Source organism: Schistocerca gregaria, chromosome 3 (genome assembly GCF_023897955.1).
Source record: "Schistocerca gregaria isolate iqSchGreg1 chromosome 3, iqSchGreg1.2, whole genome shotgun sequence".
Taxonomy (NCBI): domain Eukaryota; kingdom Metazoa; phylum Arthropoda; class Insecta; order Orthoptera; family Acrididae; genus Schistocerca; species Schistocerca gregaria.
The window spans coordinates 851234821-851247787 of NC_064922.1; the positions used below are offsets into that span (position 1 = coordinate 851234821).

Genomic DNA, 12967 nt, shown 5'->3' on the forward strand with positions numbered 1-12967 from the left:
AAACGCAATTATTCGACCTACCTCTGATTCAAACTTAATATATATTTCATTACAAATCTAAATACATATCAAGTGCCTAGTTCTTCATTCAGTTCAACTTAGTTCATTAACCCTGTTAGTATTTTTAGTAATTTATATGCAAATACAATATAAGTACTTGACATGGAACAAAGTACCTTTGCCTGTAATCTAACACTGCAACTTTTGCCCTATGTAACTTGCAATTTTTGTAGCAGAACGTTTATTAGATACAGTATAAGGTGTAAATATAGACATCAGGTTAGGCTATTGAACAATCTGCTGTCCCCTACATTAAGAACTTGCATTAATTGCCTTTGCAAACACTATATCTTTTTCTAATGAGTTGGAGGTCCAAATACTGTCGGTATAGCATTGTCCTTCAGTTGACGTCTATTTACATCATTTTCCATGTAACAATTCTCTTCAAAATGAAGAAAGCATAGCATATGATTTGCTGTCGGTTGGAAGTTCTCTCTCCGAGTAGCAACAATCAATTTCCGATTTAGAAAATCACCTGTAAGGGTTAACCTAAACCAAAGCAAACACTCATGATGTATTATTTCTCCATAAAAATACTATATACAAGTAACAGAAAGTAACAAACAACCAAAAATGACTGACCTCTGAAATGTAACATTGTTTCCGTCTTCGTCTTTGCTTCCATTCTTACTGTTACAATTAAAAGCAGCACACGAACGAACCATGTTTATGCACTGTTTCCCTGCAATGGCGGCTTCTATCACGTTCGTTGTGGGGACGCGACACTAGCGCCAATGCACGGTCTAGTTTTTATTTAGTAAGTGTATGGGTGTGAGACGTTCCCGGGTGGGACCACTGGAGGCGGAACCGCACAATAAGCCTGGTTTGTGTGTGGGGCGGCGGTGGGGTGAGTGGACTGCTGTAGCCTGTTGTGGGGTTGTGTACCACTGAGAGCTGCGGCGCGGACGAAGCCCCTCCGTCGTTTCTAGCTCCCCTGTTCCATACAATACAATACAATACAATACAATACAGTACAATCCTACGATGTGCTAGGCGTTCCCGTAGTCCGCGCCGCGTCTGGCGCTCTGTCCGTGGTGTGCGCCGAAAAATAGCAACGGCTGTGGCTGTTCTGAAGGCTGTGCGCCTACTTTGTGCCTATTATTCGTTGTCAATATAGCCGAATAAAGATCTGAATGGCTTCCAAGCCGTGCTAGACGTTTTATCTTCCGATTGTCATCATCTGGGTCCATCAGTGAATTGAGACGTTCTGTTACCATGGTGTGCCGAGTTAGGCGTTCCGTCTGAAGTTCTTGTCCCACAGGAGCGGCTCCTGTGTCGTTTTCAGGCCGATTGTGCTCAAATTGTCGCTCGAGACTCGGAAGGACGCCCTCAGATACTGTGTCTATTGTCCGTTTCACGTACGTCCTTTGTTGCATGTACTGGGCTGTTATCCTAATTCCATCTTTATACATGTGTCCTCCTCCCCCCATGAACCATGGACCTTGCCGTTGGTGGGGAGGCTTGCGTGCCTCAGCGATACAGATGGCCGTACCGTAGGTACAACCACAACGGAGGGGTATCTGTTGAGAGGCCAGACAAACGTGTGGTTCCTGAAGAGGGGCAACTGCCTTTTCAGTAGTTGCAGGGGCAACAGTCTGGATGATTGACTGATCTGGCCTTGTAACATTAACCAAAACGGCCTTGCTGTGCTGGTACTGCGAACGGGTGAAAGCAAGGGGAAACTACAGCCGTAATCTTTCCCGAGGGCATGCAGCTTTACTGTATGATTAAATGATGATGACGTCCTCTTGGGTAAAATATTCCGGAGGTAAAATAGTCCCCCATTCGGATCTCCGGGCGGGGACTACCCAAGAGGACGTCGTTATCAGGAGAAAGAAAACTGGCTTTCTACGGATCGGAGCGTGGAATGTCAGATCCCTTAATCGGGCAGGTAGGATAGAAAATTTAAAAAGGGAAATGGATAGGTTAAAGTTAGATACAGTGGGAATTAGTGAAGTTCGGTGGCAGCAGGAACAAGACTTTTGGTCAGGTGAATACAAGGTTATAAATACAAAATCAAATAGAGGTAATGCAGGAGTAGGTTTAATAATGAATAAAAAAATAGGAGTGCGGGTAAGTTACTACAAACAGCATAGTGAACGCATTATTGTGGCCAAGATAGACACGAAGCCCACGCCTACTACAGTAGTACAAGTTTATATGCCAACTAGCTCTGCAGATGATGAAGAAATTGAGGAAATCTATGATGAGATAAAAGAAATTATTCAGGTAGTGAAGGGAGACGAAAATTTAATAGTCATGGAATTCGTCAGTAGGAAAAGGGAGAGAAGGAAACATAGTAGGTGAATATGGATTGGGGGGAAGAAATGAAAGAGGAAGCCGTCTGGTAGAATTTTGCACAGAGCATAACTTAATCATAGCTAATACTTGGTTCAAGAATCATGAAAGGAGGTTGTATACATGGAAGAATCCTGGAGATACTAAAAGGTATCAGATAGATTATATAATGGTAAGACAGAGATTTTGGAATCAGGTTTTAAATTGTAAGACATTTCCAGAGGCAAATGTGGACTCTGACCACAATCTATTGGTTATGAACTGTAGATTAAAACTGAAGAAACTACAAAAAGGTGCTAATTTAAGGAGATGGGACCTGGATAAACTGAAAGAACCAGAGGTTGTAGAGAGTTTCAGGGAGAGCGTATGGGAACAATTGACAGGAATGGAGGAAAGAAATACAGTAGAAGAAGAATGGGTAGCTCTGAGAGATGAAGTAGTGAAGGCAGCAGAAGATAAAGTAGGTAAAAAGACGAGGGCTAATAGAAATCCGTGGGTAACAGAAGAAATATTGAATTTAATTGATGAAAGGAGAAAATATAAAAATGCAGTAAATGAAGCGGGCAAAAAGGAATACAAACGTCTCAAAAATGAGATCGACAGGAAGTGCAAAATGGCTAAGCAGGGATGGCTAGAGGACAAATGTAAGGATGTAGAGGCTTATCTCACTAGGGGTAAGATAGATACTGCCTACAGGAAAATTAAAGAGACCTTTGGAGAAAAGAGAGCCACTTGTATGAATATCAAGAGCTCAGATGGAAACCCAGTTCTAAGCAAAGAAGGGAAGGCGGAAAGGTGGAAGGAGTATATAGAAGGTTTATACAAGGGCGATGTACTGGAAATGGAAGAGAATGCAGATGAAGATGAAAGGGGAGATACAATACTGCGGGAAGAGTTTGACAGAGCACTGAAAGACCTGAGTAGAAACAAGGCCCCAGGAGTAGACAACATTCCATTAGAACTACTGACGGCCATGGGAGAGCCAGTCATGACAAAACTCTACCATCTGGTGAGCAAGATTTATGAGACAGGCGAAATACCCTCAGACTTCAATAAGAATATAATAATTCCAATCCCAAAGAAAGCAGGTGTTGACAGATGTGAAAATTACCGAACTATCAGTTTAATAAGTCACAACTGCAAAATACTAACACGAATTCTTTACAGACGAATGGAAAAACTGGTAGAAGCGGACCTTGCGGAAGATCAGTTTGGATTCCGCAGAAATGTTGGAACACGTGAGGCAATACTAACCTTACGACTTATCTTAGAAGAAAGATTAAGAAAAGGCAAACCTACGTTTCTAGCATTTGTAGACTTAGAGAAAGCTTTTGACAATGTTGACTGGAATACTCTCTTTCAAATTCTAAAGGTGGCAGGGGTAAAATACAGGGAGCTTAAGGCTATTTACAATTTGTACAGAAACCAGATGGCAGTCATAAGAGTCGAGGGGCATGAAAGGGAAGCAGTGGTTGGGAAGGGAGTGGGACAGGGTTGTAGCCTCTCCCCGATGTTATTCAATCTGTATATTGAGCAAGCAGTAAAGGAAACAAAAGAAAAATTTTGGAGTAGGTATTAAAATTCACGGAGAAGAAATAAAAACTTTGAGGTTCGCCGATGACATTGTAATTCTGTCAGAGACAGCAAAGGACTTGGAAGAGCAGTTGAACGGAATGGACAGTGTCTTAAAAGGAGGATATAAGATGAAATCCAACAAAAGCAAAACGAGGATAATGGAATGTAGTCAAATTAAATCGGGTGATGCTGAGGGAATTAGATTAGGAAATTAGACACTTTAAGTAGTAAAGGAGTTTTGCTATTTAGGGAGGTAAAATAACTGATGATGGTCGAAGTAGAGAGGATATAAAATGTAGACTGGCAATGGCAAGGAAGGCGTTTCTGAAGAAGAGAAATTTGTTAACATCGAGTATAGATTTAATGGTCAGGAAGTCGTTTCTGAAAGTATTTGTATGGCGTGTAGGCATGTATGGAAGTGAAACATGGACAACAACTAGTTTGGACAAGAAGGGAAGAGAAGCTTTCGAAATGTGGTGCTACAGAAGAATACTGAAGATAAGGTGGATAGATCACGTAACTAATGAGGAGGTATTGAATAGAATTGGGGAGAAGAGGAGTTTGTAGCACAACTTGACAAAAAGAAGCGACCGGTTGGTAGGACTTGTTTTGAGGCATCAAGGGATCACAAATTTAGCATTGGAGGGCAGCGTGGAGGGTAAAAATCGCAGAGGGAGACCAAGAGATGACTACACTAAGCAGATTCCGAGGAATGTGGGTTGCAGTAGGTACTGGGAGATGAAGAAGCTTGCACAGGATAGAGTAGCGTGGAGAGCTGCATCAAACCAGTCTCAGGACTGAAGACCACAGCAACAACAACATGTGTCCTTTGGAGTCTGGATGTTGCCTACGTTGCGTCTTCAGAAGATCGATTGGTGGGTTAATGAGATTCTCCATAATGTTAATCCAATAGATTCTTTGATGACGCTGTCCCAGTATCTCGATGTTCGTGTTAAAATCTTGGCATCATTATACTTCATAGAATGACTGAGTTCTAAACAATGCTCAGCAATCACTGACTTGGTCGCCGGTCTCAGTCTGGTGTGCCTTTGGTGTTCTTTGCACCTGATGTCAATGGTCTTGATAGTCGAGCCGACGTATGCCATCCCACATTCACATGCACTCCGACTTCAGGCCACAAGTGGACCATCCGACCGCCGTGTCATCCTTAGTTGAGGATGCGGATAGGAGGGGCGTGTGGTCAGCACATCGCTCTCGTGGTCGTTATGATGGTTTTCTTTGACCGGAGCCGCTACTATTCGGTTGAGTAGCTCCTCAATTGGCATCACGAGACTGAGTGCACCCCGAAAAATGGCAACAGCGCATGGCGGCTGGATGGTCACCCATCCAAGTGCCGGCCACGCCCGACAGCGCTTAACTTTGGTGATGTCACTGGAACCGGTGTATCCATTGCGGCAAGGCCGTTGCTTTCCACATTCACATGGTATGTGGTAAACACCCGGTGTCTGTAGGCGCAGGTCATCCTTCACACTCCCTAGCAGAGCCTTGATTTGGTGGGTTACATTACCGTTGCAAGTAAATGTGATGAATAGTGACAGCAAACGTGATACCACATACTTGTCTCACAGAAATGAAAACAACAAGTAAACGGCTGCGAACGGTGGAACATTCGGTTGACTTGTCGCCTTGCCATCAAACGTTTGCGTTTCCCATTGTAAAGCCACTCCCATTCGGATGCTAATAGAGCAGTTGTGCAGAATCAACTGTCATTATAAGCCCCTACCTTATCTCCTCGCAGTTACAAATGGACGTTACATCACAACACACATTTCAAGTTCAGTTCATTCATGTGGGTTGCGATGTCGATTACAATTGGCAACTTTGATGGCTAGTTATGACCTGATAGCTATGGATCATCTGTATCTTTGTCAGTGAGAAAAACATCAGTTTCGTCGTTTCGGAGTCCACCCCTGGTAGCTGAGTGGTCACCGCGACGGCACGCCACATTGAAACATCCCCTTTGAAAAATTAATGAATTACTGTTCTCATAAACCTCTACGTTATTTGATTTTCAAACAGCTGAGCAAAACTGAACGTACTCAGACATTTCTCTCTTTACTTATTCTGGCAATCGCTACACTGATACACAATATTTTTAGCAGTACGCAGTCTTCCTTTCAATAATACCTACAAAAGAATGGCTCTGACTAACAATAACCTATACCTTTCATGAATCACTTACCTCACAAAAATCTTCGTTGCTCTAACTACTGCAATACTGCGAGCGCCACTACTGCCAGCTAAATAAAAGATTCAAACTACTGAACGCACTAACTACTGAGAGGCATAGTTAGCAAATGAAAGATTTTGATAGAGAACAAACAATGTATTTACCTTAATAATGTTCAAAAGTCATCATAATCATGACATCCATCTCTACAATTTTCCTTTTTCTGGCGGACAGACGTCCACATCGCTTATAGTAACTTCTCAAATCTCTGGCATCTCTCTCTCCACATCCACAACTGATGGCGGCTCACCTCCAGCTGCGCAACGCTACGTGCTGTTCACATCTAACTGCTCAACAGAACAATAGCGAATATTTCAACAATACCAACCGGCCACAGACTGCACACAGCGCAGTCGGTGATTTTCATACAGAGCGCTACGTGGCGTTACCAACGTAAGCCTACTTACAGGCAGTGCCCTCTGCACTTCCTAGTTGCTCCTGCAACTGCCGTCGCTTAGCGTTGCGTAGTTAACTACGCTCTTGGAACTCCCGAGGTGCAATGCGGCGATGCTACGGAAGTGAGAGACACCGCGAGTCTGGCATAGGCGTTGTCCACCGTGTGGACTTGCATAGATGTCGTGTTCCTGGATATCAGAAAACAAAACTGAGGCTCCAAACTAAGCGGATAGTGCACCAAACTCTACCAGACTATTTACCTACAGACCAGATCGTAATGGCGGTGACTATAACTGTTAAATTGACAACCTGGCAAAAAGTAGGCACTCAAAAAGAAAAGGATTAAGTTTCGTGTTATAGGGAAACAGTTAATTGTAGGCTATTGGCAAAAAGATGGGCGATTCACAGAATTTTTATATCTGTATAGCCTATCTGTATCACAATACTAAGGAAAGATGATCAAACGGTATGGCTGCTTTTTGAGACAGAAATTAGGATAAAGTCCCTTGCGGTTTTCTGAGAAACCGAAACTGACGACAGCGAAACGAAAGTCAAACTACAGACATACGGCTTGGAATGATTCTTCCCAATGGAAATCAAGAAATGCGGCTGCGACAGAATTTTCACTCCACTCCAAGCACTGAAAAATAGCATTGAAAAATAAATGAAATTTGCTAAACCAGAACAAAATTACAAAATTTCTATTCAACGTACAAGGTGGCTATAATTTTGCACCTTACAAGAACCCATCCACATACTTTGTCGTGATCTACAAGCACAATTAGGTATCATGTGATTGGTTGTTCATCGTATATATGAATATGTAAAGGAGACTGACATTGTCACGTACGCCTTGTAAATAATTGTCAACTCTTATTGCATGAAAGATGACGGAGTGTCTTTATTGACATACTAGTAGAGGTTGGAACGCCAGTGGAGATGAAACGGCAGGCAGAACTAAAGCTCTGGGGGGAAGGCCTGCACAGGTGTTGCTTTTGCTTTAACACAGGAAGTAGCTAGACGAACGTCGTGGCAACTGAGCTCTGGAGCACAATAGGGTGACGGCCGGCCGGTATTGTAGTAGGGAATCTTGGACGCAGACGAGAGGAACGAAGAAGCGGCATCTCGGAAACCAAGCAGGATGGGTTATTTCCAAGGATTTTTACTCAGAAGCGTACCTTATACGAGTCTAGGTTTTCCCTCGAAAAGGTCCCTCGCTGGACGACAAAAGATTAAAATATGGTTGGTAGGCTTTCGGTAGAATCTGTAGAGAGGGAGAATATTCCGTGGTTTCGGAAATATGATTCTTTTTCCGAATCACGAGGCGGGTAGCTGAGTCTTGATGGGGGGCCAGCGGTGGAGAGACGAGGTCTTCTGCTGTGAGCGCCCGTGTCTGACGGTCGTTCGATATCAGCTTTGTTAGTACAGACGGACATGCTGTCTTTGCTCTCAGGAGAGTTTATAGTTATAACAGTTGGGAACTGTACTGTTGCGACCTTATACGATTCTGAACTTCACCTCCGGGCTGGAGGTCGTCGTTGAGTATGCAGCGTTCAGTTATTGAGAGCACTTCCTCTGCCTATACTTACGTTGAGACATCTGAGCTCCATCCTTATGGCTGGGAGTTCGCGTTTCTCGTCTGTGGAACACAGAGAGGAGAAGACAGTATTAGAATATATTAGTCAGAGGACCGCCTGCTGCCGTCCTAGTGTTTGAAAGAGTTTTATTTTGTGGCTGGAGTTCTTCCATCGACTCAGACGTGTACGAGAACGAGCACACCGACGCACCAGACGCAGTACATATGGTGATATCGCAAATTGCTTCAGCTTTCTAGGGCTATAAAGCTAAACAGCTGTGATCACGTTAGTGTATTTCCACTGAGGTTCCACACCACCTTAGGTCATCTTTAAAAGTAGTGTCTTCTAGTGTCTGGTACGTAGATGGTGTCAGTCATTTCGCGTTATTGATATTAGATCGCGCACTCATAATAAGGGGCAGAGTTGGGAAGTTTATTAGTAATTTTACTTGGGAAATGTAAACTTTGTAATATAAAAGGTTTTTTTAACCTACAATAAATATATAAGCAGGAACAACGTTTATCATTTAGCAGTATTAGTTGCCTTAATCATTCATTTATGTTTAGATTGTAATTTACAGAATTAAGAGATCCTACGATCTGCTTCAGGGGGTAGTCAGACAGGGGCAAATCATCATTTTAGCTTTTATTATTTTCCGTTGCACACATTCATCTTTACACCCGCCTGGAGTAGCATCTTGGAAACGTCATGCGAAATTTATGCGCGAATTACCTCCATTTTTAACTTTAGTACACCGAAAATCTTTTGAAGAAAGAACTGGATGGTTCTTGTCTCTTGATTGTAAGACAAAGCATGTCACATAGTTCACACGGAAAAATAAAATAGCTCTCGGAATGAACTATCGCATTGATAATCATCTTGCACAATTTTAAATTAGGTAGTTAGTTGCATGTACCACGGACTACCCTGGACGAGACATACACTGAAGAGCTAAATAAACTGGTGCACCTGCATAATAACGTGTAGGGCACCCGAGAGCACGCAGAGCGCCGAAACACGACGTGATATGAACTCAAGTAATGTCTGAATTAGTGCTGGAGGAAACTGACACCATGAATCGTGCAGGTCTGTGGGAGTACAGGAGGCTGGAGATCTCTTATGAACATCGCGTTCCAAGGCATACCAAATATGCTTAATAACGTTCATGTCTGGGGAGTTTGGTGGCCAGCGGAAGTGTTTAAACTCAGAAGAATGTTCTTGGAGACACTCTGTAGCAATTCTGGACGTGTGGGGTGTCCCATTGCCCTGTTGGAATTGGCCAATGCACAATGGACATGAATGGATGCATGCGATCAGACAGGATGCTAACGTACGTGTCACCTATCAGAGTCATATGTAGATGTAACAGGGGTCGCAAATCACCCCAACTGCACACGCCCCACATCATTACAGAGCCTCCACTAGTTTGAACAGGTTGTCTCCACACCCGTACACGTCCATCTGCTCTAAACAATTTGAAACGAGACTCGTCCAATCAGGCAACAGGTTGCCACTCATCAGCAGTCCAATGTTGGTGTTCATGGGCCCAGGCGGGGTGTAAAGCTTTGTGTCGTGTAGTTATCCTGCCCGAGGCAGGATTCGAACCTGCGTCCGTAGTGGTCGCGCGGTTCCAGACTGAAGCGCCTAGAATTGCTTGGCCACACCGGCTGGCGCGACCATGAATCCTGTAGGGCTGTCCACAAATCCGTAAGAGTACGAAGAGGTGGAGATCTCTTCTGAACAGCACGTTGCAAGGCGTCCCAGATATGCTCAACGCTGTTCACGTCTGTGAAGTTTGGTGGCCAGCGGAAGTGTTTAAGTCCGTCGGAATGCAGAATGGACATCAATGGATGCAAGCGATCAGACAGAATGCTTACGTACGTGTCATCTCTTCAGAGTCGTATCGAGACGTATCAGGGGTCCCATATCACTCCAACTGTACACGCCCCACACTAACTTGAACAGTCTCCTACTGAAATGCAGGGTCCATGGATTCGTGAGGTTGTCTCCATATCCGTCCGCTCGATACAATTTGAAACGAGACTCGTCCGACGAGGCAAGATGTTTGCAGTCATCAACAGTCCAACGTTGGTGTTGACAGGTCCAGGCGAGGCGTAAAGCTTAATGTCGTGCAGTCATCAAGGGTACACGAATGGGCTTTCGGCTCCGAAGGCCCATATCGATTATGTTTTGTTGAATGGTTCGCACGCGGACACTTGTTGATGGCCCAGCATTCAAATCTGCAGCAATTTGTGGAAGGGTTGCACTTCTGTCACATCGAACGATTTTCTTCAATCATCGTCGGTCCTGTTCTTGCAGGATCTTCTTCCGGCCGGAGCGATGTCGGAGATATGATAATTTACCGGATTCCTGGTATTGACGGCACACTCGTGAAACGGTCGTACGGGAAAATCCCCGCTTCTTTGCTATGTCCCATCGTTCGTGCACCGACTACTGTGCCATGTTCAAACTCACTTAAATGTTGATAACTAGCCATTGTAGCAGCAATAACCAATCTAACAACTGCGCCAGACACTTGATGTCTTGTATAGGCGTTGCCGACCGCAGCGCCGTATTCTGCCTATTTATACTTATTTGAATAGCATGCCTATACGAATTTCTTTGGCGCTTCAGTGTAAATGTAATTATTTTAAGGAAATTTTGCCTTACTACGTATCCGTGGGTATGCTGTGTTTGACATATCTCTTTACTTTGTGAATATGTATTGTTGATTTTATGGCATGTTCTAAACGCCTGAGGATGTCCTCAAGGAGATATATGGAGTATACGAAATCAAATCACAGAAGCTTGGACGATACGACATCAGTGCCTCTCACGGTGACAAGTTGAGGGTCAGAACGAGGAAGATTCCCTGCGGCTGAAACGGGATCCGGAGCTAGCTAGCTGCCTGGTTGTGTATTTTTGCGCCACGTCTTCCTGGCGGCCAGACCGCAGAGTTCCTGGTGCGAGTGCACAAGCGACAGCACAGTAGATAACAGCCGGCGGCGTCTGGTGTGGACTGCGCTCTTACGCTGCAGTGACTGTCGACTTTACGTCCTGAGCCGGCGACCAGTGTAGCGACGTCTTCTACAGCTGACTACACGGGGGAATCTGGACATGCAGGTAAGGGCACCAGGCAGCGCGGCAGGGCGGTTGCTCGGTCAGCTTGTAGGCTGACCTGCAGTCCACAACACTTCGTGCAAACGTGACGTCACTGTGAATTCACACGCTGCATCGGAGACGAAAGGAGCCGTCTATCGACTATCCCGTGATCGTTCGTTTCACAACAGATGAGCGCGTTACGTGAACATGACGTTCAAAACAATAACATCCTCTTCAACCAGAGGATGTGGAGGTTCGCTTAATCTATACTACAGGGTCCGTTAACACAGAAATTTCTTCGTTGATAGTCCTGTTAAGTTCCGCTTTCATGTAGAGTGGGCTGGTTAACGGAGAGATTCCAGTGTTTGCGAGAACTATGCTCGAATCTTAATGAAAAAGTTTTTGTTTATTTATTTACACGTCTAGTTCCATAGGACCAAATTGAGGAGCGAATCTCCAAGGTCATGGAACATGTCAGTACATGAAACTACAACATAAATCTACTAGCAGACAAAATAAAATGGTTATGAATCGAATAAAAGTCAAATCATAAGTTTAAGTAAAGGCAATCAATACTATGACCTTGGAATCAGCTCAATTTTTCAAGGAACTCCTCGAAAGAAAAGAAGGAGTGACTCATGAGGAAACTCTGCAGTTTCGATTTGAAAGTGCGTGAATTACTGCTAAAAGTTTTAAATTATCGTGGTAGTTTATTGAAAATGGATGCAGCAGTATACTGCACACCTTTCTGCACAAGAGGTAAGGAAGCGCGATCCAAAAGCAGATTGGATTTGTGCGTAGCATTTAACTGAGTGAAAGCTGCTGATTCTTGGGAATAAGGTGATATTCAAATGGTTCAAATGGCTCTAAGCACTATGGGACTTAACATCTGTCATCAATCCCCTAGACGTAGAACAATTTAAACCTAACCAACCTAAGGACAGCACACACGTCAATGGCCCAGGCAGGATTCGAACCTGCGACAGCAGCAACCGCGTGGTTCCGGACTGAAGCGCCTAGAATCGCTCGGCCACATCGGCCGGCTAAGCTGATATTGTTAACAAGAAACGACAGTAAAGAGTATATATATTGAGAAGGCCAATGTCAAAGTCCCCAGACTAGTGAAGAGGGGTCGACAAGAGGTTCACGAGCTTACACCACTTATTGCTCAAACTGCCCGTTTCTGAGCAAAAAATATCTTTTGCGAATGGGAAGAGTTACCCAAAATATAATACTGTATGACATAAGCAAATGAAAATAAGCAAAATAGAGCCGTCCGGAGTGGCCGAGCGGTTCTAGGCGCTACAGTCTGGAACTGCGCGACCGCTGCGGTCGCAGGTTCGAATCCTGCCTCGGGCATGGATGTGTGTGATATCTTTAGGTTAGTTAGGTTTAAGTAGTTCTAAGTTCTAGGGGACTGATGACCTCAGAAGTTAAGTCCCATGGTGCTCAGAGCCATTTGAACCAAGCAAAATAGACTTCTTTTCGTGTCGAACGATCACTTGCTTCAGATACCATTCGAATAGTTCCAGCATTAAGTCTTTGAACAAGATCCTGAACGAGGGGTTTTTACGATAGTTTATTAATTGAAATATCCACGGGTGTACTGCCGGTCTATAGTGTCCAACGGGCACAATATTTCGGCGATCAAACATGTCGCCATCATCAGGTGAACTGACGGACTGAGCTCCTGTGAACGTGCCGGCAC

The 12967-nt window shown here is 44.2% G+C and overlaps 1 protein-coding gene across 1 annotated transcript in view; it reads left to right on the top strand.

The window, feature by feature from the left end:
* The first annotated feature begins 11134 nt into the window (after positions 1-11134).
* Positions 11135-12967, top strand: part of LOC126354793 (uncharacterized) — a 138652-nt gene continuing 136819 nt past the window's right edge. Inside the window, exon 1 of the mRNA XM_050004702.1 lies at positions 11135-11280. Coding sequence (XP_049860659.1) covers positions 11275-11280 — 6 coding nt within the window. The 5' untranslated portion in view covers positions 11135-11274. The remainder of the gene's footprint in view (positions 11281-12967) is intronic.